The following is a 25,764-nucleotide window of genomic DNA, read 5'->3' as shown; positions in this document are numbered from 1 at the left end:
TCCTGATATCCCTTCTCTAGCACAGTCATTATTTTATATACTTTTATCATGTCTCCCCAACCTTATTCCTCTATTTTCTAGAGTAAACAATCCCAATCTTTTCAATCTCTTTCATGTTAGAGATTTTCCAAGCCCTCCATCATCCCTGATGTCCAAACCCCCATCAGTTCTGCAATATCTTATTTCAGATGGGGTGGACCAGTACAAAACACAGTATTTCAGATGAGGCCACACCATTGATTTACCTAAAGGCACTAGACTATTCTCTGTATTATTCACTCTTCCATTCCATCTGTGTCCTAACATCGTTACTTTTTTGACCAGAGCTGCCCACTGAGATTGAACACAAACCCAGCTTGATGAAACAAACTTACCCACAGTGGTAACCGCTCACAACTAACTCCAGGGCAGAATGGAGAATTATCCTCCTACTCAGAATCAGGCACCATGTGGGTCCCCAAGCCCCAAGGTTGGGGGTCTTCCCTGCACAGTTCCGGGTTTAGGGGCACACGTAGGGAAGGCATGGCCACAGCTGTCCCTCCTGCCAAGGCTGCTTCTGCTTCTATCATTTGGAGTCTCTATCTGGTTCTTTTCTGCTGTTTCCCCCAGGCAGAGGAGAGGCACATTCCTGTCATTTATGTGAACATGATCATGCATATTCATTGAATTTGAGTATTAAAATAATTGCATGAAATCTCCAAATTTTGGAACCTCTTGCCTAGATAGACAGTATTGCCGGGTACCTCCTTTACCTCATCGGCCTCAGCACTTCTCCCTCCAGAGGTGGCAGGGCCGGGAGTAAATCAATCTGACTCCGGAGGGTTTTTCTCTTCACTCTGATTTTATTTTTCCTTATTTACATGGTAGGCCTCAGGGTAGGCCCAAGAAGTTCTCTTAAGCAAAAAACAAAAAAAATCCCCAAACTCAAAACAGAAATACTTGTCCTTGCCCCCTCTCCTGGGTGTTACCCAACTATGCTGGTTCCTCCTTTCCAGTCCTTCCCCCAAGCAGCTGTTAACTCGGTTTCTTTCCCTATTGGGAGGAGAGACAGCCTTCCACCAAGTCTTTCCTTTCTGGTGGTGCCACTACCCTGTTGCAGTCTGTCTCTCATCTCTCTCCCCTCCTCACTCTCGCCAGAAGGAGGGCTTGTAAGGTCACTGACAGCCCTTAACTGGCCTTAACCTGAGGTAACCTTTTTTCAGCTCATAGGGAACAGGGCCTTCACCATTCAAGGATTGATATGTCTGCCCTCTACCACTCTGTCTGTCAGGACTGACTTTGTCACAATAGCTAGATCCACTACTTCTAGCCATTTCCCATTAATAGCCATATGTACAACCCACCACACAGACCATATGCTTTTTCTCTTAGGTTTTCTCTACACAGTTCTTTAATTCACACCAGAGGGGTGTCAAATTTAGTCCCCACTAATGTGTCATGCACTAACTGACCTACATGGACCCTAGTGGTGCATACTAAAAGTTCCCACATTAACATAGGCCTGTCTAAAACAGGGCTACAGTAATGCACACTAGAGAATTTCGGTGCACTCCAGCAGGGTGCACACAAGCCAGTTAGCACACACCATGCTAGTGCAGACTAAAATTTACACCTCTGACATGGACTAAAGCACCATGTAGACAAGCACTTAGTGTATGTTTCATACTCCAGATGTATCTGGGGTCTTTTAGTGTCTTTGACTAGCTCTCTATGTCTTTCCCTAGTTCAAAGGAATCTGAAGACTCTACTGTTTCACATTCTTTCCTCTGTTTTTCTTTTGAGTAGAGAGTGTAGATTTTGCTTGAACACAGGGTGTATTTTTCTCAAGCTCTTCTTTGTTGAGTTCCCAGTCTTCATCTGTCTGGTCCAGTTGAATCCCTTTCAATACTGCCACCAAACGGTACTCCCTGCATTCCACCTCAGCTCTATAGAAGAAAGAAAAAACATTGCCTTAATCATTGCACACTGCACAGTCCAACCATGCTTGTAGGACTGCTGTGGACTTTCCATTCAATGAAACAGACTAAAACATTGCAAACTGGTCATACACAAAAATTCAGTTAAAAATAACCAGCCTAAGCCTCTTCATTTCCACTCTTTCTGCTATCGCTTATTATGTAGAACTAGAGATGGTTCAGAACCAAAACACCAGATCAGAACAGCAAGAAAAATCTGAAGAAGTTTCAGTCCCAATCTACACTTTGCAGCTGGTGGTGTCTCTAAAGTGGTCTGAACCAAACCCTAATTTAATAACCCTAAACTTAATTTTGCATCCAAATCCAGATCTAAACTTGGCAACTCAAGCCCACATCTTCTTAGAAATATATTGTTCTGCTTTATTCACTAATGCAACTCTGTATAACATTGTGGGATACAGTTTGCAAGAAAGATGCTATAAAAATAAAGCTGTGTTGTAGAAGTTCACGTTTTAAGCTAGAAAATTAAAGAAAAATTACCATAGTATGCAGGCAGGATCTATGGCATTTCTTACATTTAGCTTTATTGCACTGTCATGAACATCAGTCCTTCTACAAGAAGATTTAAAAATTTATTTTATTTCTGTGCATTGCTCTTTGGATGCAAGTGCAAATATCCATGAGCGACACTGATATTCTTGCCATGTACATTCCTCATTAATCAGGTGATTAATTAGGAAGAGAAACATATCCACTTGTTTTATTTTGTTCAACTATTCAAAGTTGTGTGCATATGGGATGCAGACACAGGGTAGTGCATATGTCAACCAGACTCCAGTAGCCAAACATAGCAAGGAGAGTGGTTCTTCTGGGACAGAACTTCTGTACATCTTCAAGAATGAGAGCCAATAGTTGTAATGTTCAAAATGGAGGTAAGGCTATTGTATCTGATATAATTTTCCTGGCAATCACAATAAGTGAGGCTACTGAAGAGCTATCTCTACCCTGCAGGAAGTATCCTTTAAGTTCCTGAGAGTTTAGACTTGACGGTTAAACCATTAATCCATCTTTAAGAAAAGGATTGATGATTTTCCATGGACAAAGCCTAGATACATAACAAAAGACTGAGAATAATAAGGTCCAGCTCCTGACATTTGCTGATGATTGCAACTCCCCTTGATTTCAATAGATACTGTGGATTCTGGACACCATTCTGGATGGGGCCCATCAGGGTTGAAAGAAGACAACTTGACCATGAAGGGGCCTCCTAGAACAGCAAATGTGGCTTCAACATTAAGCACTCTGAAAATGAGATGGAAACACACTAGAGAGCCAGGCACTCTGCTTCCTTGCACCTTGGTTAGCCATTGGTACCAGTGCAAAGTGGGTGTAAAAGAACCCAAGATGGGGAATTTCTGCTGCAGACCAAAACTGATGTAAATTGTGTTTTTGTTGTTCTTGAAAAAACTCCAGGCGTCTGACACAAGCATTGTTTTTAACTCTGTACACAACTCTCCACGCGACAGGCAAATATCAGGGAGTGACACTGACTCTCAGTAACAGAATACATCCCACATTTACATGCCTAGTATAGCAGGAACAATTCCATTTAAGTATATATATTAAGCCATGTTCTGAATGTGTGACCTACAGAGAGAAGGGCAGTGCATCTGTTGCCCAGATTCTAACAGAGCGCTGCATGAAGACCTTTGACCTCTGGGACAGAACTTGTGTACATCTTAAACAATGGGAAGCAACAGCTGTAATGTTCCCAAAGCTCTAACTTTCCCCCATCTGCTGTCAGTTTCCTGGCATTCCTAAGAGGCGAGGCAGTTGTTGGCTTTGGGGTAAATTCATTGTGGATGTCAAAGAAGAGAGGCCTGAACTCAGATGATAAGATCTTGACCATTCTGGGGATCTCCAGGTTTTGCTTCTTGTGCACAGCAATGCTAAGGGTTTTCTATATGGCATTCTCTGCTAGCTTCTATCCTAGGAACAAAGCAAAGCGAGCATTCACAGCTGTCAGCTGATTTCCAAGGTCTCTCATCCTCAGGTTGGCGGCCTGTTTATATGTCATTTACCATGTCAGAATTGGAGATTTCAGCCCCCTTTCTTCATCCATCTACACCTGAGAATCTCCAAGCTGAGAGCCTGGTGGTGCCTTATGCCTCTGTTTTTATCCTTAGTCAACAGCATCCCTTTCTTCTGTACTTGTGGCACCTTAGAGACTAACAAATTTATTAGAGCATAAGCTTTCGTGAGCTACAGCTCACTTCATCGGATGCATTTGGTGGAAAAAACAGAGGAGAGATTTATATACACACACACAGAGAACATGAAACAATGGGTTTATCATACACACTGTAAGGAGAGTGATCACTTAAGATAAGCCATCACCCACAGCAGGGGGGGGAAAAGGAGGAAAACCTTCCATGGTGACAAGCAGGTAGGCTAATTCCAGCAGTTAACAAGAATATCAGAGGAACAGTGGGGGGTGGGGTGGGGGGGAGAAATACCATGGGGAAATAGTTTTACTTTGTGTAATGACTCATCCATTCCCAGTCTCTATTCAAGCCTAAGTTAATTGTATCCAGTTTGCAAATTAATTCCAATTCAGCAGTCTCTCGTTGGAGTCTGTTTTTGAAGCTTTTTTGTTGAAGTATAGCCACTCTTAGGTCTGTGATCGAGTGACCAGAGAGATTGAAGTGTTCTCCAACTGGTTTTTGAATGTTATAATTCTTGACGTCTGATTTGTGTCCATTCATTCTTTTACGTAGAGACTGTCCAGTTTGGCCAATGTACATGGCAGAGGGGCATTGCTGGCACATGATGGCATATATCACATTGGTAGATGCGCAGGTAAACGAGCCTCTGATAGTGTGGCTGATGTGATTAGGCCCTATGATGGTATCCCCTGAATAGATATGTGGACAGAGTTGGCAACGGGCTTTGTTGCAAGGATAGGTTCCTGGGTTAGTGGTTCTGTTGTGTGGTGTGTGGTTGCTGGTGAGTATTTGCTTCAGACTGGGGGGCTGTCTGTAAGCAAGGACTGGTCTATCTCCCAAGATCTGAGAGAGCGATGGCTCGTCCTTCAGGATAGGTTGTAGATCCTTGATGATGCGTTGGAGAGGTTTTAGTTGGGGGCTGAAGGTGATGGCTAGTGGCGTTCTGTTGTTTTCTTTGTTGGGCCTGTCCTGTAGTAGGTGACTTCTGGGTACTCTTCTGGCTCTGTCAATCTGTTTCTTCACTTCAGCAGGTGGGTATTGTAGTTGTAGGAATGCATGATAGAGATCTTGTAGGTGTTTGTCTCTGTCTGAGGGGTTGGAGCAAATGCGGTTATATCGTAGCGCTTGGCTGTAGACAATGGATCGAGTGGTATGATCTGGATGAAAGCTAGAGGCATGTAGGTAGGAATAGCGGTCAGTAGGTTTCCGATATAGGGTGGTGTTTATGTGACCATCGCTTATTAGCACCGTAGTGTCCAGGAAGTGGATCTCTTGTGTGGACTGGTCCAGGCTGAGGTTGATGGTGGGATGGAAATTGTTGAAATCATGGTGGAATTCCTCAAGAGCTTCTTTTCCATGGGTCCAGATGATGAAGATGTCATCAATGTAGCGCAAGTAGAGTAGGGGCATTAGGGGACGAGAGCTGAGGAAGCGTTGTTCTAAGTCAGCCATAAAAATGTTGGCATACTGTGGGGCCATGCGGGTACCCATCGCAGTGCCGCTGATTTGAAGGTATACATTGTCACCAAATGTGAAATAGTTATGGGTCAGGACAAAGTCACAAAGTTCTGCCACCAGGTTAGCCGTGACAGTATCGGGGATACTGTTCCTGACGGCTTGTAGTCCATCTTTGTGTGGAATGTTGGTGTAGAGGGCTTCTACATCCATAGTGGCTAGGATGGTGTTTTTAGGAAGATCACCAATGGACTGTAGTTTCCTCAGGAAATCGGTGGTGACTCGAAGATAGCTGGGAGTGCTGGTAACGAAGGGCCTGAGGAGGGAGTCTACATAGCCAGACAATCCTGCTGTCAGGGTGCCAATGCCTGAGATGATGGGGCGTCCAGGATTTCCAGGTTTATGGATCTTGGGTAGCAGATAGAATACCCCAGGTCGGGGCTCCAGGGGTGTGTCTGTGCGGATTTGTTCTTGTGCTTTTTCAGGGAGTTTCTTGAGCAAATGCTGTAGTTTCTTTTGGTAACTCTCAGTGGGATCAGAGGGTAATGGCTTGTAGAAAGTGGTGTTGGAGAGCTGCCTAGTAGCCTCTTGTTCATACTCCGACCTATTCATGATGACGACAGCACCTCCTTTGTCAGCCTTTTTGATTATGATGTCAGAGTTGTTTCTGAGGCTGTGGATGGCACTGTGTTCTGCATGGCTGAGGTTATGGGGTAAGCGATGCTGCTTTTCCACAATTTCAGCTCGTGCACGTCGGCGGAAGCACTCTATGTAGAAATCCAGGCTGCTGTTTCGACCTTCAGGAGGAGTCCACCCAGAATCCTTCTTTTTGTAGTGTTGGCAGGAAGGTCTCTGTGGGTTAATATGTTGGTCAGAGGTGTGTTGGAAATATTCCTTGAGTCTGAGACGTCAAAAATAGGATTCTAGGTCACCACAGAACTGTATCATGTTCGTGGGGGTGGAGGGGCAAAAGGAGAGGCCCCGAGATAGGACAGATTCTTCCGCTGGGCTTAGAGTATAGTTGGATAGATTAACAATATTGCTGGGTGGGTTACGGGAACCATTGTTGTGGCCCCTTGTGGCATATAGTAGTTTAGATAGCTTAGTGTCCTTTTTCTTTTGTAGAGAATCAAAGTGTGTTTTGTAAATGGCTTGTCTAGTTTTTGTAAAGTCCAGCCACGAGGAAGTTTGTGTGGAAGGTTGGTTCTTTATGAGAGTATCCAGTTTTGAGAGCTCATTCTTAATCTTTCCCTGTTTGCTGTAGAGGATGTTAATCAGGTGGTTCCGCAGTTTCCTTGAGAGTGTGTGGCACAAGCTGTCAGCATAGTCTGTGTGGTATGTGGATTGTAATGGATTTTTTACCTTCAGTCCTTTCGGTATGATGTCCATCTGTTTGCATTTGGAGAGGAAGATGATGTCTGTCTGTATCTGTGCGAGTTTTTTCATGAAGTTGACAGATTTCCACTCTATACGGCTAAATTCAGTGCCTTGCATAATGACAGGTTTCAGAGTAGCAGCCGTGTTAGTCTGTATTCGCAAAAAGAAAAGGAGTACTTGTGGCACCTTAGAGACTAACAAATTTATTAGAGCATAAGCTTTCGTGAGCTACAGCTCACTTCATCGGATGCATTTGGTGGAAAAAACAGAGGAGAGATTTATATACACACACACAGAGAACATGAAACAATGGGTTTATCATACACACTGTAAGGAGAGTGATCACTTAAGATAAGCCATCACCCACAGCAGGGGGGGGAAAGGAGGAAAACCTTCCATGGTGACAAGCAGGTAGGCTAATTCCAGCAGTTAACAAGAATATCAGAGGAACAGTGGGGGGTGGGGTGGGGGGGAGAAATACCATGGGGAAATAGTTTTACTTTGTGTAATGACTCATCCATTCCCAGTCTCTATTCAAGCCTAAGTTAATTGTATCCAGTTTGCAAATTAATTCCAATTCAGCAGTCTCTCGTTGGAGTCTGTTTTTGAAGCTTTTTTGTTGAAGTATAGCCACTCTTAGGTCTGTGATCGAGTGACCAGAGAGATTGAAGTGTTCTCCAACTGGTTTTGAATGTTATAATTCTTGACGTCTGATTTGTGTCCATTCATTCTTTTACGTAGAGAATGTCCAGTTTGGCCAATGTACATGGCAGAGGGCATTGCTGGCACATGATGGCATATATCACATTGGTAGATGCGCAGGTAAACGAGCCTCTGATAGTGTGGCTGATGTGATTAGGCCCTATGATGGTATCCCCTGAATAGATATGTGGACAGAGTTGGCAACGGGCTTTGTTGCAAGGATAGGTTCCTGGGTTAGTGGTTCTGTTGTGTGGTGTGTGGTTGCTGGTGAGTATTTGCTTCAGATTGGGGGGCTGTCTGTAAGCAAGGACTGGTCTATCTCCCAAGATCTGAGAGAGCGATGGCTCGTCCTTCAGGATAGGTTGTAGATCCTTGATGATGCGTTGGAGAGGTTTTAGTTGGGGGCTGAAGGTGATGGCTAGTGGCGTTCTGTTGTTTTCTTTGTTGGGCCTGTCCTGTAGTAGGTGACTTCTGGGTACTCTTCTGGCTCTGTCAATCTGTTTCTTCACTTCAGCAGGTGGGTATTGTAGTTGTAGGAATGCATGATAGAGATCTTGTAGGTGTTTGTCTCTGTCTGAGGGGTTGGAGCAAATGCGGTTATATCGTAGCGCTTGGCTGTAGACAATGGATCGAGTGACTCCAACGAGTCTCCAACGAGAGACTGCTGAATTGGAATTAATTTGCAAACTGGATACAATTAACTTAGGCTTGAATAGAGACTGGGAATGGATGAGTCATTACACAAAGTAAAACTATTTCCCCATGGTATTTCTCCCCCCCACCCCACCCCCCACTGTTCCTCTGATATTCTTGTTAACTGCTGGAATTAGCCTACCTGCTTGTCACCATGGAAGGTTTTCCTCCTTTCCCCCCCCTGCTGTGGGTGATGGCTTATCTTAAGTGATCACTCTCCTTACAGTGTGTATGATAAACCCATTGTTTCATGTTCTCTGTGTGTGTGTATATAAATCTCTCCTCTGTTTTTTCCACCAAATGCATCCGATGAAGTGAGCTGTAGCTCACGAAAGCTTATGCTCTAATAAATTTGTTAGTCTCTAAGGTGCTACAAGTACTCCTTTTCTTTTTGCGAATACAGACTAACACGGCTGCTACTCTGAAACCTTTCTTCTGTGACATCTACAAAATGCAGTGTAATTATTCTGTTCCCAGTTTCTCCGAAAATAACACTATGAAAGACTTGATCTTGGAGACAAATTTGTTTTTCTTTTCCGTGGCATTGGATTTTCTGTGGCTTTTGCCACATTCATCATTTCTCCCCTCTTCCTCATCTTCTCTCTGGAGTCATACCTGGCACATGCAAAACAGGTAAGCCAGTTTCAGAAGCCGAAGCACAAAGGCCCACATTCATGAAGTGAAAAGCATAATGTCCTTCTGTGATGGGGTGTGAGCTGGGTTAGGTCAGGAGGGCCCAATCAGCTAATTAGGCTGCAAACAGGGGAGCTTTAGGCTGGAGGCAGCTAACTAGAGAGAAGCTTACCTGCAAGAGACAGGCAGGGCTGCTACAAAAGACCAGGAAACTGGAAGCAGAGGGGGCAGCAGGGAGAAAGATGCAGTCACTCCCTGCAGGAAAGGAGGAGTGTTTGGGTTGAGTTATTCCCAGGGAGGATGGAGACTGGCAAATCCAAAGGAGTGGGGAAGGCCAAGAAGTATGGAAGCAGCTCAGGGAAAGGCAGCAAGGTGCAGGGAAAGGATCTTAGCTGCTGTGTAGAGGGTCCATGAGCTGGAACCCAGAGTAGAGAGTGGGCCCATGTCCCCCTGCCAGCCACAGTGGGAGTGGCACTGTGAGGCAGTGAAGCAGAAGACTGCCTGAGATGGCTGGAGAGCAGGAACCTAAGGGGAAACCACACTAGTGACCTGGTGTGACGTTATGAGTGTAATAGAATATCTCATTGAAAGGTGACATAGGGCCAGAAAGAGTTAATTAACTTTCATACTGACCTGACCCATGGAAGAACTTTATTCATTTACATATCTTCCTAACAAGTCTTTAGAGTTTTGAAATGCAAGCCTGCATTGTTAGAGATAGAAGGGTAGATGTTTGCTCAAATCTTGTGATGTAAGCAAACAAGTCTTGTCTATTACTATGGCTTTGATTCAAAGATCAAAAAAGGAATATTAATATTTAGGAAGACTCTTGAGTGAAATAGTATTATTGTCTATATGTCTCTTTGAAGGTTGTGGTAACCTGTATCTGAACTGTTTAATGGATAAATTACCCTGTGCTAATTGCCATGATGTTTAGGAGAAGGAAAGTTATGCCTATCGTTTTCTCTGGCCAAAAAGCTGCTAGAAATGTATAAATACCCTGGGACTTGATCCTTCGTCGTCTCAGATCTGCTTTGGGTTTCAAGAAGGGGAAACCCTGAGCCATAAGAATTGAGATCCCCAGTCACTGACTGGAGTCACCCTGACTATGGACATTGGACTATAACCTATGGACTATTTCTAAAAAGACTTTTGGCAATTACAGACTCATCTTTGCTATGTATCTGAACCTCAAGAATTGAATTCAAGTCTGTCTGTATATTGATCTTTTAACCAACACTCTTTTCTTTTTAAATAAATTTGGCGATAAGCGTGTATTATGGGTAAGATCTAAGTTATCATTTGATGTGCGTCTGGGGCTTGGTCCTTTGGGATCAGGAGAACCTTTTCTTGTATATGAGGAGATAAGATTTTCAGTAATCATTATCCTATCTGACACGTGTGTCTGGATGGAGGCCTGAGGCTGGGGACTTTAAGGGAAGTGCATTATTTGGACTTCTGAGTAACCAGGGGGATGCTATAGAAGCTGTTTTGTGCTGGGTTGTTAAATCTAAGTATTGGAATATCCACCAGCGTTCGGGGTTTGTCTGCCCCGTTCTGTTTGCAGTTCACCCTGATTGAGTGACCTCAGCTGGCTCCCACGGGCCGCATCATCACACCTGGCCAGAGGGCTGAGTCAGGGAGAAAACGCTGCGGTTCCTGAGAGCAAGAGAGGGAGCAGAGGACAAACTGGTGGGCTGTGAATTGGAAAGTAAATTTTTCTTTTAAAATATGTATTTAATCAAAAATCTAGGCCTGGGTTTTCCTCTCACACCAGTGAAATGTAGCTGGTTCTCAGGACCTACATTAAAACTGCTTGGGGTCTGCTTCAGCTGCCTGGCTGTCTCACGAAACTGGAGCTGAAACTGCAGTTGCTGTTGTCACCCTATACGCCAGCTTGAGAGGGTGGATGTTGCATCACCAGAGAAGGCCTTGGCACTCATCAGCTCCATTATCTGTCCTTAATCACCAGCATGTGATCTAGCCCAAAGGGTTTTATTTTTAAAAACATTTTGTTTCAGAATTGTTTTTGCCATCATAACATGTTTTATTTGTCAGAAGGCTCCTGGGTGTTACATGATATGTTACTGTTAAGGAAAAGTTAGTATATGTGACTCCATTTTGGTTTGGGGCCCACCATTGTCTAAAAGCAAGCACATCATGCACCAGGAGGAGTGTTCCTTAGATACTGCATTCCTGTGAAAGCCCTCCCCCTCGTTTACAGCCTGTCTCGACTTCTGTTTTCTGTTCTTTGTCTGTTCCTAACTCCCTGCCTCCTGGCTTTGTGATGTGGGCCTCCCATCCTGATAAGAATGGTTACTGATGCATTGCTTTAGGACCATGTTGTGTAGTTGAAGTAATAGTTTAGCACAGAAAATGCACCTAGCAGGGATAGGTGGTAGATAAGGGAAGGGTTTGTCTATTGGCTAAGGTTTCCAGTGCATGAGGGCAGCATGTTTTGCTAAAAGGTATATAATCTTTGTATAACCTGCATTCGGGGTCCCCTTCTGACTAGCAGTGGGGCACCACGCTCAAGCGTAATAAACTTAATATCTTTGGGAACTCTGGAGTTGTGGACTTTGTTCGTGTGCCTCAGCCTAGACTCAAACTGCGCATGACCTATCAGGTATAATTTGCAACGCTTACTTTGCTTCATAACTCATGTTAATGTTCTTTGACTATTAATAATGGTGTCATTTATTAAAAATTTTACTCCGGTAAACTGAATTAAATATGGAGTTCCTTGCTTTCATTTACTCTAAATCCCCTTTACACCACTCTGGAGTGGAAAGGGCCCTTAGTGTACCTGAAAATCAGATCAGAAAGTTTGGCAGCTAGTTTCACAACACGGAACCTGCACTACTGGAACAGACCAGCGGTCTGCGACAGCCAGATACATATCCTCCCTTTAGTAGTATCACTGGCTCTTCATCTCATTTTGGGATACACTTTGGGTGAAATCAGCTATTACAATACAACTGTATTTGGATCTCTGAGATCTAACTAAGCTAGTAAAGTCATAGAAATTTTTTTGCTCAGATCCCAGTTAGAATCATGGTCCATTTTCATAGATTCATAGATACTAAGGTCAGAAGGGACCATTCTGATCATCTAGTCCGACCTCCCGCACAGCGCAGGCCACAGAATCTTATCCACCCACTCCTATGAAAAACCTCACCCATGTCTGAGCTATTGAAGTCCTTAAATCATGGTTCAAAGACTTCAAGGAGCAGAGAAGCCTCCCTCAAGTCAACCATGCCCCATGCTACAGAGGAAGGCGAAAAACCGCCAGGGCCTCTCCAATCTGCCCTGGAGAAAAATTCCTTCCCGACCCCAAATATGGCAATCAGCTAAACCCTGAGCATATGGGCAAGATTCACCAGCCAGATACCCAGGAAAGAATTTTCTATAGTAACTCAGATCCCATCCATCTAATATCCCATCTCAGGGGATTTGGCCTATTTACCCTGAATATTTAAAGATCAATTACTTACCAAAATCCCATTATCCCATCATACCATCTCCTCCATAAACTTATCAAGTAGAATCTTAAAACCAGATAGATCTTTAGCCCCCACTGCTTCCCTTGGAAGGTTATCCAAAACTTCACTCCTCTGATGGTTAAAAATCTTCGTCTGATTTCAAGTCTAAACTTCCTGGTGGCCATTTTATACCCATTTGTTCTTGTGTCCACATTGGTGCTGAGCTTAAATAATTCCTCTCCCTCTCCTGTATTTATCCCTCTGATATATTTATAGAGAGCAATCATATCTCCCCTCAACCTTCTTTAGTTAGGCTAAACAAGCCAAGCTCCTTAAGTCTCCTTTCATAAGACAAGTTTTCCATTCCTCGGATCATCCTAGAAGCCCTTCTCTGTACCTGCTCCAGTTTGAATTCATCCTTTTTAAACATGGGAGACCAGAACTGCACACAGTATTCTAGGTGAGGTCTCACCAGTGCCTTGTATAACGGTACTAAAACCTCCTTATCCCTACTGGAAATGCCTCTCCTGATGCATCCCAAAACTGTATTAGCTTTTTTCACAGCCATCTCACATTGGCAGCTCATAGTCATCCTATGATCAACCAATACTCCAAGGTCCTTCTCCTCTTCTGTTACTTCTAATTGATGCGTCCCCAACTTATAACTAAAATTCTTGTTATTAATCCCTAAATGCATAACCTTACACTTCTCACTATTAAATTTCATCCTATTACTATTACTCCAGTTTACAAGGTCATCCAGATACTCCTGTATAATATCCCGATCCTTCTCCGAATTGGCAATACCTCCCAGCTTTGTATCATCTGCAAACTTTATTAGCACACTCCCACTTTTTGTGCCAAGGTCAGTAATAAAAAGATTAAATAAGATTGGTCCCAAAACCGATCCCTGAGGAACTCCACCGGTAACCTCCCTCCAGAACCTGACAGTTCGCCTTTCAGTGGGACCCGTTGCAGTCTCCCCTTTAACCAATTCCTTATCCACCTTTTGATGTTCATATTGATCCCCATCTTCTCCAATTTAACTAATAATTCCCCATGTGGCACGGTATCAAATGCCTTACTGAAATCTAGGTAAATTAGATCCACTGCATTTCCTTTATCTAAAAAATCTGTTACTTTTTCAAAAAAGGAGATTAGGTTGGTTTGGCACGATCTACCTTTTGTAAAACCATGTTGTATTTTGTCCCATTTACCATTGACTTCAATGTCCTTAACTAATTTCTCCTTCAAAATTTTTTCCAGGACCTTGCATACTACACATGTCAAACTAACTGGCCTGTAGTTACCCGGATCACTTTTTTTCCTTTCTTATAAATAGGAACTATATTAGCAATTCTCCAATCATTCGGTACTACTCCTGAGTTTACAGATTCATTAAAAATTCTTGCTAATGGGCTTGCAATTTCAGGTGCCAATTCCTTTAATATTCTTGGATGAAGATTATCTGGGCCCCCGATTTAGTCCCATTAAGCTGTTTCAGTTTTGCTTCTACCTCAGATATGGTAATATCTACCTCTATATCCTCATTCCCATTTGTCATGCTACCATTATCCCCAAGATCTCTTTAACCTTATTAAAGACTGAGGCATTTCTAGCAGCTAGTGTAAATAGACATAACTCCACTGAATTCAACACTAACTTTTATCAGCTGAGCATCTGACCTCCTGTTCTAGAAGAGCTTACATAAAATTTGCATGTGTATAATTTGCATGTGCAGTTACCACAGTTCCACAAGGAAACACAAATGATCAACAAACCAAACATACAAATGGCCTGTTCGGTCAGTTGAGTGTGGAAATCACATGTGCAATTCTAAATGATAGCTTTTAACAGTGTAAAAAATTTGTATTTCAAAAGGTGAGAAACAGTGAAAACTTTCAACATTACATAATAGTATACTGACTTTACAAATCTAGCTACATTTGAATGGGTACATTTTCATTTGACTATTAAGCAGGAAAAAAATTAAGCACATGTGCTCTAATTTCATAGTTACATATAGTTAGTGCAATGGTGGTGGTGGAACATGTTTCTTGAACATAGTTTTTTCCTGCAATTAGAAGTAGAACTGTTTTTATTCTGAATAAAGAATTTCTTTGATTTATCCCTTCTTTTGCAAATTATTTGTGAACTAATCCTGATTTCTACCAGAGTAACTGTTATTTCTGATTAACCAGTTAACTTGAATGAACAGTGTTCTGCCAAAGGGCTGTTCACTTTACCTATTCAGTGGTCATGCTGTGCAATTTGTCACCTAAGTCACACTGTGTTCTTTCAGCTTCCTCAATGGATGTCTGAGGCTTTTAAAAAAATAAAACTAGGAAATGGTGAAGAGTGAATAACAAGTAGTCCTCTTTATGCACGAATACCCCCTTTTTGCATGTGAATATGGGTGTCATATGACAAACAACCAATCCCCCCAAATATCTGTGGAAACACAATCCCAATGACATGAATGTTTGTGAAGAGTGAAGGGAAAGGGGCTTGGCTACCCATTCAGAATTCAAAGACTTGCTCGTGAGAAGAAGCCTTACAGATGCAATGCTAAATGCCTGAGGTACTTATGAGACAATAGAGCCAGTTGGAACATTTTCCACAAAATGTTTTTTCATTGGAAATGTGGAAAGACACGAAACTTCGAAATCTCAAGAGTCTTTGCAGAATTGAATTGTCACTCTTTGGCCAGCTCCACACATGAGTTAACTCTCCCTTCTACCTTCCAAGGCAGCAGCTGGGATTTCTTAGGTTTAGACCCAGAAAGCTGGAACCAGGGGTGGCAGGTTTGTAGAAATTTTGGTGGTGCCCAGAACGTGCCCTCCCCCAAACTCCACCCCCCACCTGCCTAAGGCTCTGGGAGGGAGTTTGGGTGCTGGGTGTAGGCTCCGGGTTGGGACAGGGGGTGCAGGAGGGGATGAGGGGTGCAGGCTCTGGAAGGGAGTTTGGGTGGTGGGAGGTGGTTTGGGGCACAGGCCCTGGGCTGGGGATTAGGGTGAAGGAGGGGTGCAGGCTCTGGGATGGAGTTTGGGTGCAGGCTCTGGGCTGGGGCAAGAGGTGGGGGGGCAGGCTCTGGGACAGGGTTTGGGTGCAGGCTCTGGGCTGGGGGTGGGAGTGTGGGAGGGGGTGAGGGGTGCAGGCTCTGGGAGGGAGTTTGGGGACAGGAGGGGGTGCAGGGGTGAGGGCTGTGGATGAGAGGTTTGTGGTGCGGGAGGGGGCTCAGGGCCGAGATAGAGGATTGGGGTGCGGGGGGATGAGGGCTCCGCGGCGTTGGAGAGGCTCAGGGCTAGGGCGGAAGGGCAGGATAAGGGCAGCCCGCCCTGCCATGGGCGAAGGGGGGGCACTAGGACCCTACCGCAGCAGTTGATGCGGGCAGCCGGCAGAGCGGAGTCAGCACCAGCTGCAGACTCTGGGGCCAGGGGAGCAGAGAGCAGGCAGCAAGTGGGGGCCGGGGGGAGAGACCCAGCCCCAGACATTGGTGGAGCCGGGCCTTGAATATTGCTGGAGCCCGGGCACCACGAGTGTATACAACTCGCCGGCCCTGGCTGGAACTAGTTTGTGCCACTTGTACTGCCTGGAGTATTCTGCTGTGTTGCAAAAAGAAACATAAAACCCTCACAGTCCTACTCTTCACCCACAGGGAAACCGGGCAGCCGTGACAGCAGCAGCTGACGAACGCTGGTTAGGCTGTTGTCTGTTTCTCCCATGGTAGAGCCCGGTGGGCCAGCCTATATTCCACCTTAGTCCCAAGGCCCGCCGGGGATGTCAGTCGGCGGCTCCTTCACGGAGCCGTGAGCCCGGGCGTGAACTTGGCGCGGTTCACCTCAATCCCAGACACCTGCCCCTTTTGCGGCGTGAGGGATACCCTGGCACATGTCTACCTGGAGTGTGCCAGGCTGCAGCCCCTATTCCGGCTCCTCACCAATATTTTATTACGGTTTTGGTCGCACTTCTCCCCTCACCTTCTCATTTATGCACTCCCTATCCGTGGCCCCACAAAGTCACAGGATCTCCTGGTCAACCTCCTCCTGGCCCTAGCTAAAATGGCCATCTACAAAACCAGAGTGAGGAGGTTGGCCGATGGAGTCTCCTGTGACTGTGGGGCCTATTTCCGATCCTCAGTCCGTTCACGTATCCAGGCGGAGTTCCTCTGGGTGGCGTCCTCTGACTCCCTTGATGCCTTTGAGGAGCCGTGGGCGTTGTCCGGGGTTCTCTGCTCAGTGTCCCCGTCCGGTTCCCTTTGTTTGATCCTTTGACCGCACTCCTATCCCTGTTATTTTATTAGTTGTCCCCCGGAATTTTTTGGGCATCTAGGTCCTGTGGATCCCCCTCTTAGGCTGGGGGGGATCCTTTAGCAGTGGACGGGCTTCGCCCGCCCACTTCCCGGATCCCAATAAGACTGAAAAAAAAAAAAAGGTAGAGCCAAGAGACAGCTGTAGCTCATCAGCCTAAAAGTGGGAACCGTGCATGTGTCTCCACTGCACTAAAGCACTCACAGCTGGCCTGCGTCAGCTGATGCGGCCTCAAGCTCCTTTTGGGATCCAGGAGGTGGACGGGCACTGCTAAAGGATCCCCCCCCCAGCCTAGAAGGGGGATCCACAGGACCTAGCTGCGGGGCTATGAAATTGCCATGCAGACATTTGGACTCGGGCAGGAAACCGGGCTTTGGGATGCTCCCTCTCTCGGGAACCCAGACTGTGGGCTCCATCCTGAGCCTGGACATCGACACTGCAATGTAATTGCCCTGCAAGCCCGCGTCAGCTGACACAGGCAGGCGGCGGGTGTTTTATTGCAGTGGAGACGTACCCAGAGTTTTCTGAAGAGCTCAGCTCCCCTGTAAGCACCTCTGTGAAGCGGCCAGATTTTCACAAGGGCTTGGTACCCAGAAGCTCCTGTTTTATTCTCTCTTGAAAAATCTGGCCACTTTATTTCAGAGCTTAAGTAGTCATTGAACATTTAAAATTCAAGACACTTGTTTATGTGCCTTAAGGGGAGCTTCTGGGTGCTTAGCTCTTTTGGAGACCTGGACCTATAGCCAGAATACTTTGAAAAGATGGAAAATGATGAAGTGCTGTTCAGAGGCAGCAAGCCACTTAAGATAATTGGCTCAGTGGATTCAATGAAATCAACAAAGTTCTTTCCATTTGCTCATGCCCGTCCAGAAGCCTAGCAGAAAGCCTAAGCACATTTATATGCCACTTAAACCCTAGGTCTTACACAGGGTTTAGGTTGAAATGCAAGTCGTGCAGAGGCCATTGCGTTGGCCCTCTGTACAGGAGTGAATTTCACCTTCACTGGCTTCCACTTCATTTCCTGCGGTTGTTTGCAGAACTCTGTCAATACTCACATTTCTAAGAACTTCACGCAGTCTTTGTGTCCGTAGATTTCTGCAATCCTTTTCGGAGTGTCCCCATAGAGATCTGCTGTATCAATGGCAGCATGCAAAAAATGAAGAGTCCTTAGAATGCCCAGTCTTCCTGACTCAGCAGCAAAATGAGCTGGAGTCCAACCCACGTCAGTTCTCAAGCAAAGGCGAGCGCCATGCTGCACAAGTAGCTTTACCATCTCCGATTGTCCTTGTAGATATGCAGAAAACACAGGGAGAAAAAAAAATGGTTCAAAGGTGAAATATTCAAGATGTTCTATAAAACTATATGGCAGTGCAAAGAATGTGTGTCCACGGACAACAAGCGCTGCAGTGATGTCACCAGCTAAACAGCACATACTTAGGAACTCCAGTCCCAACACACACAAGCCTCTACCACTTGTGCTGATGCTCTGCTAGCTGAACTAGTGTTTGGTCTTATACCCTCTGTAGACAGAAAATAGTCACAATCAGCTGATTAGGTCTGACCTTCCATCCAGACAATGGTTCTGAGGTTCATAGCCACACATATGATATACGGTATATTATATATTTCAGAGTAGCAGCCGTGTTAGTCTGTGTTTCCAAAAAGAAAAGGAGTACTTGTGGCGCCTCAGAGACTAACAAATTTATTTGAGCATAAGCTTTCGTGAGCTACAGCTCACTTCATCGGATGCATTCAGTGAAGTGAGCTGTAGCTCACGAAAGCTTATGCTCAAATAAATTTGCTAGTCTCTAAGGTGCCACAAGTACTCCTTTTCTTTTTGGTATATTACATACTCCCTCTAGTTAGGCAGCGCTTGACCTCAAGCATCTGGGTTACAGGAATTCAAATCTCAGCAGCTATAAATGCAGTGCCAAGTGTACGAGCTTCAGCTGGGGACCAGGATGGCCATGGGTTATGGCTGTGGATTGGTCATAGCCATGTTTCCAGCACTTGCAAATCTGAGTCCTCTGATTTTCTTTTCAGGGCATGGATATTCTTTTAAAATCATTAGGGACTCACATGAGCATAATTAAAATCTATATGTTTAATACCTTTTTAAAAATAACTAGATCCCAGTCTCTTTGTCCAGACCTCATGGCCTGGGAGATGGATAAGCCAATCAGGGTACAAAAAAAGACCCTCAGCAAAGAGTGTCAGGGTATCTCTACACAGGGATAAATGACCCATGGCACTGCCGTGGCTGGCCTGGGTCAACTGTGAGGCTAAAAATAGCAGTGGAGACATTCAGATTCAGGCTGGAGCCTGGGCTCTGGAACCCAGCAAGGAGGAAGGGGCTTGGAGTCCATGCTCCAGCCCAAGTCCAACCAGCTGCACTGCTCTGTTTAACATCACAGCACAAGCCCCGTGACCTGAGCAGGTTGATCTCAGCTCTGAGATTTGCTGACACATTTTTTTTTCTGCTGTGTAAATATACCCTTTGAGACTTACCTTCTGAAAGGACGCCCACGTTCTATGACCTTACCTGGAGATACACACACGGTTTTGATCAGCCCAGTATAATAAACACAGCAGCACAGATAAGTAAAACACCAAGTTCAGAATTCACCCACAATAGCCCTTAGATACCACCTCTGTGCTATGTTAACTTGCCTCTCAGTCAGGACCCTGCTCAACTGCAGAATATTTAACCACAGACCACTGTGTTGTAGTCATTAACTCTTTATATTTCACTGAGCCTTCATCCATCCCAGGTGACATTAGTCAATCACAGAAGAAACTACATCTCTCAGCAATATCCTCTGCAGCTGTGATCATGGGAAGAAAGAAACTGCTGAGAGTTTCACTCAATTCCTAGAGTTCCCTAGAGGCTGACCAGAAAGCAGTGCAGAGAGATGCTACACAAAGACAGACAAGCGAGAGGAAGAGAAAAAAGCAAAATGGAGAGGAGACAGGGCACTGAAAGGCAATGAGGAAGGCAAAAAGACATTGGAGACAGGTTATGGGGGATAGAAGTGCAAGTCTGCGAAGCCTACCAAATATGGATCTAGCATAGAGATAAATACTTAGGTCCTTACTCGTTATATCATTGATTCCAAAGGGAGTTTTGCCAGACTGAAGGCTGAGTAAGAACAGAGTAAAGACCTCAGGATTTGACTCACAGATTTTTTTAGTTTGGGGAGGGAGGGAGGCTTGGGTGGGAGTTGGAAAGATATAGATTTTTCTGTGCAAAAACCTGTCCTTCCAGCTTGTTCTCAGCTTTGTATTCCATCCACGCTTACACATGATTTCTTTCCCTGAAATGCTGAGGGAGAGGGAGAAAACCTGGCTGAGTTCGGACATTAATACAAAGCACAGCCCTGGTCTGCACAGAGTGTGAAACTATTCATCCAGGTCAGTACAAAATATTGAGGGAAAATGTACATTTGATATTTATATTTAATGCTTTGAAGAGCTGGATGTATGGTGTTTAGATTTTGTGTGCTGGTTGCAAGGGATTAGCATTTTTATACTATTGTGACACAATACAATACACAATGGCTCGGAGCCTCTATTGAAGTCAATGGAGCTATGCCAGTTTACATTAGCTGAGTACCGGCCCAATATCAATAACTTAACTCATACCTTTTATACCCAACTATCATTAACCTACCACAGTGTGATATATGGCTTTGTTTCCCACCCTTCATTTAACCTTTCATCACTTGTCCTCCTCAACTACCCCCAATCCCAGGGTTTCATATCATCACATCTTCTAATTTAGGTCCCAATCCTGCAGTGTACTGAGCACTCCCGGCAAGGTGTTGGGTGCCCTCAATCCCTGCTGAAGTTAATGGGAGTTTCGGGCACTAGGTAACTGCAGGAGATGCTCAGCAACTTGTAGGATCAGGCCCTTAGAATGTAAGTGTAACGCTGATGCTCCAGGGTGGGTTGTCAGCAGCAGGGATCAGACCTCTGGATCTTAACACATAAGGCTCTACTGCCTGAGCTAAAAAACCCAGATCTCGGAGCCAAGGAGGTAGCAGTAGAGCTGATCAGTCTCTAGCTGCTCTAGCTACCACTAGAGGGGAACAGAGTCCCACATGGAGTAGGCATCGCTTACATAAACTAGAGACCACACTGATGGATGCTACTGACAGCTGGCACTCTCTGCACATCACTTGTAAGGCTCTTAGGCAGGTAATTAGGGAGTTACCAGCAGAGAGAAAACTCATTACATGTCTTACAAAGGGATATCACATAAACTGGAACCGAGGGTGCTTCGAGCAACCTGAACTTGTCACTGCTTTTGTGCAGTGTATTTTTAGTGCACCCCAATTAATATAAGTTTAATCTTATCACCCCTTGCATAAGTGTTTGTTGGCACTTCCCCAAGCTTCCTAACTTTTATAAGGGCCAAGGGTCACTGATCCAAGGGCCACTGAAGTCAAGGGAAGCCTTTTTCCTGCATTTCAAAGGGCTTTAGATCAGGCTCATAGCCCCCGTAATAAGATAATTATTTATTCTGAATGTGTAGTATTTCATTTCATCCCTTCTGGGAACAACACCTCAGGGGAAAGTCCAGCGGCAATGAAAAATGAATTAATAATGATTGAAACAACAAAAGTCACTGAATAAGGTAAGAATTTCTTTGTCCTTCTATAGGATCCTCAAGGATCTCAAAGCTCTTTACAAATGTTAATGCATTATAATGTGGCTCTTCCCCAAAGGATGGCAAAGTGATTCGAAAGGTAGTGAGATGGTCTGTTTCTTGTGTCTCAGTGCCCTACAGACCATATGTACTTGGTGAATAAAATGTGTTCAGGGTTTAAGCCAGGGGTGGGCAGACTTTTTGGCCCGAGGGCCACATTGGGGTTATAAAACTGTACAGAGGCCAGATAGGGAAGGCTGTGCCTCCCCAAACAGCCTGGCCCCCATCCCCATCCGCCCGCTCCCACTTCCCACCCCCTGACTGCCCTTGTCACAACCCCTGACCCATCCAACCCCCCGCTGCTCCTTGCCTCCTGACTGCCCCCTCCTGGGACCCCCTGCCCCTAACTGCCCCCCGGGACCTCCCCCTTATCCAACCCTCCCCACTCCCTGACTGCCCTGCCCCTTGTCCACACCCCTGCCCCTTCACAGGCCCCCCGGGACTCCCATGCCTATCAACCCCCCCGTTCCCTGTCCCCTGACCGTCCCCCCAAGAATCCCCAACCCATCCAACCCCCCCTGCTCCCTGTCCCCTGACTGCCCCCGGGATTCCCTGCCCCTTATCCAAACACCTCCCTCTTTCCCCGGCTCCTTTACCATGCTGCTCAGAGCGGCAGGAGCTTGCAGCCCCTCCGCCCAGCTGGAGCCAGAGCACTGCCCACGCGGCAGCTTCGCTGTGGGGCAGGATGGTCCCATGGGCCGGATGTGGCCTGCAGGCCGTAGTTTGCCCACCTCTGGTTTAAGCCAATCTCTATTAGAGATCAGCATGAGACAGATGTGAGGGACAGATTATCCCACATCTGCCTACTGAGAGGTTCTTTCACCTTCCTCTGAAGCATCTGGTACCAGTCACTGTCAGAGACAGAATACTGGACTAGATGGACTTTGAGTCTAATCCTGTCTGGTGATTTCAGTTCCTATGCAAGTAAAAAGATGTTTGTTTCCCCCCTCACTAATTGCCCTGGAAATTCAACTGGGATCTGAGGGTCAAGCTGGATTCTTTCCTTCTCATGCACTATCATCTGTTATAAAGATTCTGCAGGCTAAATTAAGCTCTCAGAGACCCCCATGCAAACCATTTTCTTTTAAAATTAAGTCCTTTGTTACATCCGCACGGTTCCACCCACTGCCTTCTAGGGGTCGGACCTGGTTGGACCTTAATAAATAGTTCTGATGCTAAAACACAAAATGTCAGCGGCAGGCGGGATCAGTCCTGCGTTGCTGATTTGAAAAATTCAACATTAAAAATAAAGGTGGGAGGATTTTAAACCACTGTGTAGTTACCGTGCTCAATCTGTTTTTCCTAAATGCCAATTGTGTCTACACATTGATTCCCCTTTCACACAGGTGTAAATCAGGAATAACTCCACTAAAGTCAATGCAGCTATTCTAGTATGAAATCAAAGTGAGGAAAGAAATAGGGCCCTTATATATATATACAATGTGTAAAAATTACACAGTATCCCTTTAAAATAATCAAACTTTATATAAACAAGAAATGATCATTTGGGGTCCAATCCCACATGTTCTTTAACAGGCAAAATTCCCTTTTACTTCAATATTTTGTCTGTTTGGGCAAGGACAGCAGAATCAGAACCTCTCACTGTAATTATCGGTATGCTGCATAACCCCATTAATAGCCTGCACAGCAGGGGTGCTGGAACAATTTGTATAGTGAGGGTGCAGAGAGTCACCAAACTGCAAACTCTGTATATGATGGAAACTACTTCAAGCCAGGGGGTGCGGCAGCACCCCCAGCATCGCTAGTTCCAGCACCTATGCTGCATAGTGTAATATAATAATAAGCAGCACTATCTTCTATAACTTTAGTGTCAGCATGTACATGGGCTACTGAATACAGGGCCTTCTTACCTTTAGCAGCAGCCCAGTGCAGTGGTGTCCTGTCATTCCAATCCGTATCTTTGTAATTCACATCACAAAGCCCTTTTTTCAGAAGCTCATTCACTAAATCATAATCACCCAGAGCTACAGCTTCATGAAGCTCTGTCATGTTGCACAGTTCTGACAACCCCGGTACAAAGAACAACAAAACAACTTCATGCACATGCTTTATATAGCAGTTTTCAGTAACTGTGGCTCAGAAAAGCCTCCATTCAAGAGACAATTTGAATGGATTAGGCAGTGTCCACATTAAAAATTCAGACATTAACCATCTGTATCAAGATTTTATCGAAGGCCAAAACAAGAAAGGCAGAGAGACAAAAAGAAAGAAAGAAAGAAAATTAACATCCACAGTTAATTGAACCTAAACCAGTCACTGATTACAGTCTGCTGGTGATGTTTGCTAGGTATTTAGTCTCCGAGTTCAGGGAAATCTGTTACAAAGTGCGACTCAGTAAGTAAAGAAAACCAAAGATAAAACCATAGTGCAAGTCTCAAAGATGTCGCTGAAGATCTGCCAGCTCACAACACACGTTGACCTCCAAGTCTGTTGTTACTTATTTGCCATGGAAACTGGCTCCTCCCTTGTTAAAGCTGCAGGCTTATTATATAGATTTTTTTTTAAAAGATCAGATATTTCCCATGTTATTCTGGGCAGATCTTGACACACCACACTGCTTATAAAAAAACACAATGCTGTCCTCCCCCGTGGGGCATGCTCTGCATTTGTCCAGGAGCCTTGAGGCTACTCCACAGCATAGGCACCGTCCTATGGATCCAGTTGGTTGTGAGGCCTGTGCAATGGGTCCCCCCTTGTGTTAGGTGGTCACTTCGTGGCTGCTTTGCTGACAAATTATGTGCATTCCCAGAAAACAAAACTAGCTCTTCTAGGAACACGGGGTATTTCCTCCAGTGATGTACCCAGCTGGAAGGATCATTGCGAAGGAAAGCTCTCCCTTCTTCCAAGTGCAGCATGTAGTACTCATCTCTTACCAACCAGGGGAGCTAGAAGCCAGGCTTGGGATATTGATGCAGGTTTTACTATAATAGATGCACAGGGTCTACAAGCATAGCCCAAGCAGAAGGGGTAAAGGGATCATCTCCTTTAATGCAAAGGGTGACATTCACCCTCCTGACACAAAGCCTCAAGAGGGAGAAGAGCCAGTTGAGCTGAGTGAGGCAGCTAGTCCAGGCAGGCACAGAAAGAACACGAGCTGGACAGCTGAGATACAATGTGTATCCACCCCCACTCCCCATCACTGCCCCCCTTCCACACACACACTTCACAGAGCAAAGCCAGTGGGGAGGGAACCAGTCAGTGGGACAGACCAAGGCAGCTGGGGCATGAGGTAACAGGGGGATGTAAATTGCAAAGCGGGAGATGAGTTGTCAGGGGATCTCTGGCATCAGCCCGAGAAAGAATTGTTGGCCAAAAGGTCCAATTCACTCAGCACTGTTGTGCATGGACCACCCCACTGCTGGGAGGGAGCACACACGCTCCTCCACAGCCATAGAAGGATTGGTTCCACGGTCAGAGAACCGACAGAAGGGGCTAATTAGCAGGCCCTTTCAGAGGTCCAGAGAGGCCTGGGCCACTTCCAGCTTTTGAGGCCCCTAGCCATAATAAAAATTAAAAAATGACAACACATGAAAACAAAATAAGGCGCCAAAAAAGAGTGAGACATAATTTGAATATTTTTTTTATTTAACAAATGCTTTTCTAGCCTTTTTCTGTGCAAATGCACTAATTATTGAGGGAAAAGCTAGCTTTCGTGCAGTGTCACAGTTGATACTAAGCATGGCGAGCCCATTCAAACACTCTTGTCCCATAGTTGGACGGTGATAGTTCTTTACCTGCCTCAACATGTTGAAGGTGCATTCAACTCAAGCCACTGATGCAGGCAAACTGACAAAAATATGCAATGCAATTGTGATATTAGGAAACCCCCCAGAGAGTCCAAGTTCAAATGCAAATTCTTGAAGCAATTCCTTTGTCTTGCAATCCAGTTTAAAGTTCATGGAATATATTCGTCTGAGGAAGATGACCTCATCACTGAAATCTTTTGAGATTTCTTTGTTGTTGCTGAAATTGTTCAGCTGCAGAAAATAGATCTTCATTACTCAGTCTGTTGAACCGCAAAGAAGGGTACAAATTAGTTGCAGTGACTCAAACTGACGTGTAAGACCAGATTGAATAGAGTCAATGATGACAAGGAAGACATTGACCCTATAATGCTGCTTGGCATCAGATTCGGTAGGTAAGTTGCGATTGGTGGAGAACTCAGATGAAATGGCAATATTCTGTGCTACTAATTTGGACTCAGTCAGGATCGCATCCCATTGTCACGAATCTGTTGAATCT

The 25,764-nt window shown here is 45.1% G+C and overlaps 2 protein-coding genes across 3 annotated transcripts in view; one reads left to right on the top strand and one right to left on the bottom strand.

The window, feature by feature from the left end:
• Positions 1-372: 372 nt before the first annotated feature.
• Positions 373-24,069, bottom strand: ANKRD66 (ankyrin repeat domain 66). 2 transcript variants are annotated; one of them, XM_043510149.1, is made up of 4 exons: positions 23,768-24,069; positions 23,373-23,533; positions 17,849-18,077; positions 373-1,925 (listed from the first exon to the last, which is right to left on the bottom strand). In XM_043510149.1, the coding sequence occupies exons 2-4, from the start codon at positions 23,509-23,511 to the stop codon at positions 1,745-1,747; spliced, it is 549 nt and encodes a 182-aa protein (XP_043366084.1). In that variant the 5' UTR covers positions 23,512-23,533; positions 23,768-24,069; the 3' UTR covers positions 373-1,744. The 2 variants fall into 2 exon arrangements, with proteins under 2 accessions (XP_043366084.1, XP_038251449.1); XM_038395521.2 differs by having other exon boundaries at positions 374-1,925; positions 23,373-24,067.
• PLA2G7 (phospholipase A2 group VII) overlaps positions 20,100-25,764 on the top strand; it is a 43,747-nt gene continuing 38,082 nt past the window's right edge. Inside the window, exon 1 of the mRNA XM_038395515.2 lies at positions 20,100-20,204. The gene's annotated coding sequence lies outside the window, so the exon portion shown is untranslated. The remainder of the gene's footprint in view (positions 20,205-25,764) is intronic.

The sequence above is a fragment of the Dermochelys coriacea genome, chromosome 3, assembly GCF_009764565.3.
Source record: "Dermochelys coriacea isolate rDerCor1 chromosome 3, rDerCor1.pri.v4, whole genome shotgun sequence".
NCBI lineage: Eukaryota > Metazoa > Chordata > Testudines > Dermochelyidae > Dermochelys > Dermochelys coriacea.
This window is presented reverse-complemented; position numbering and strand designations above follow the sequence as displayed.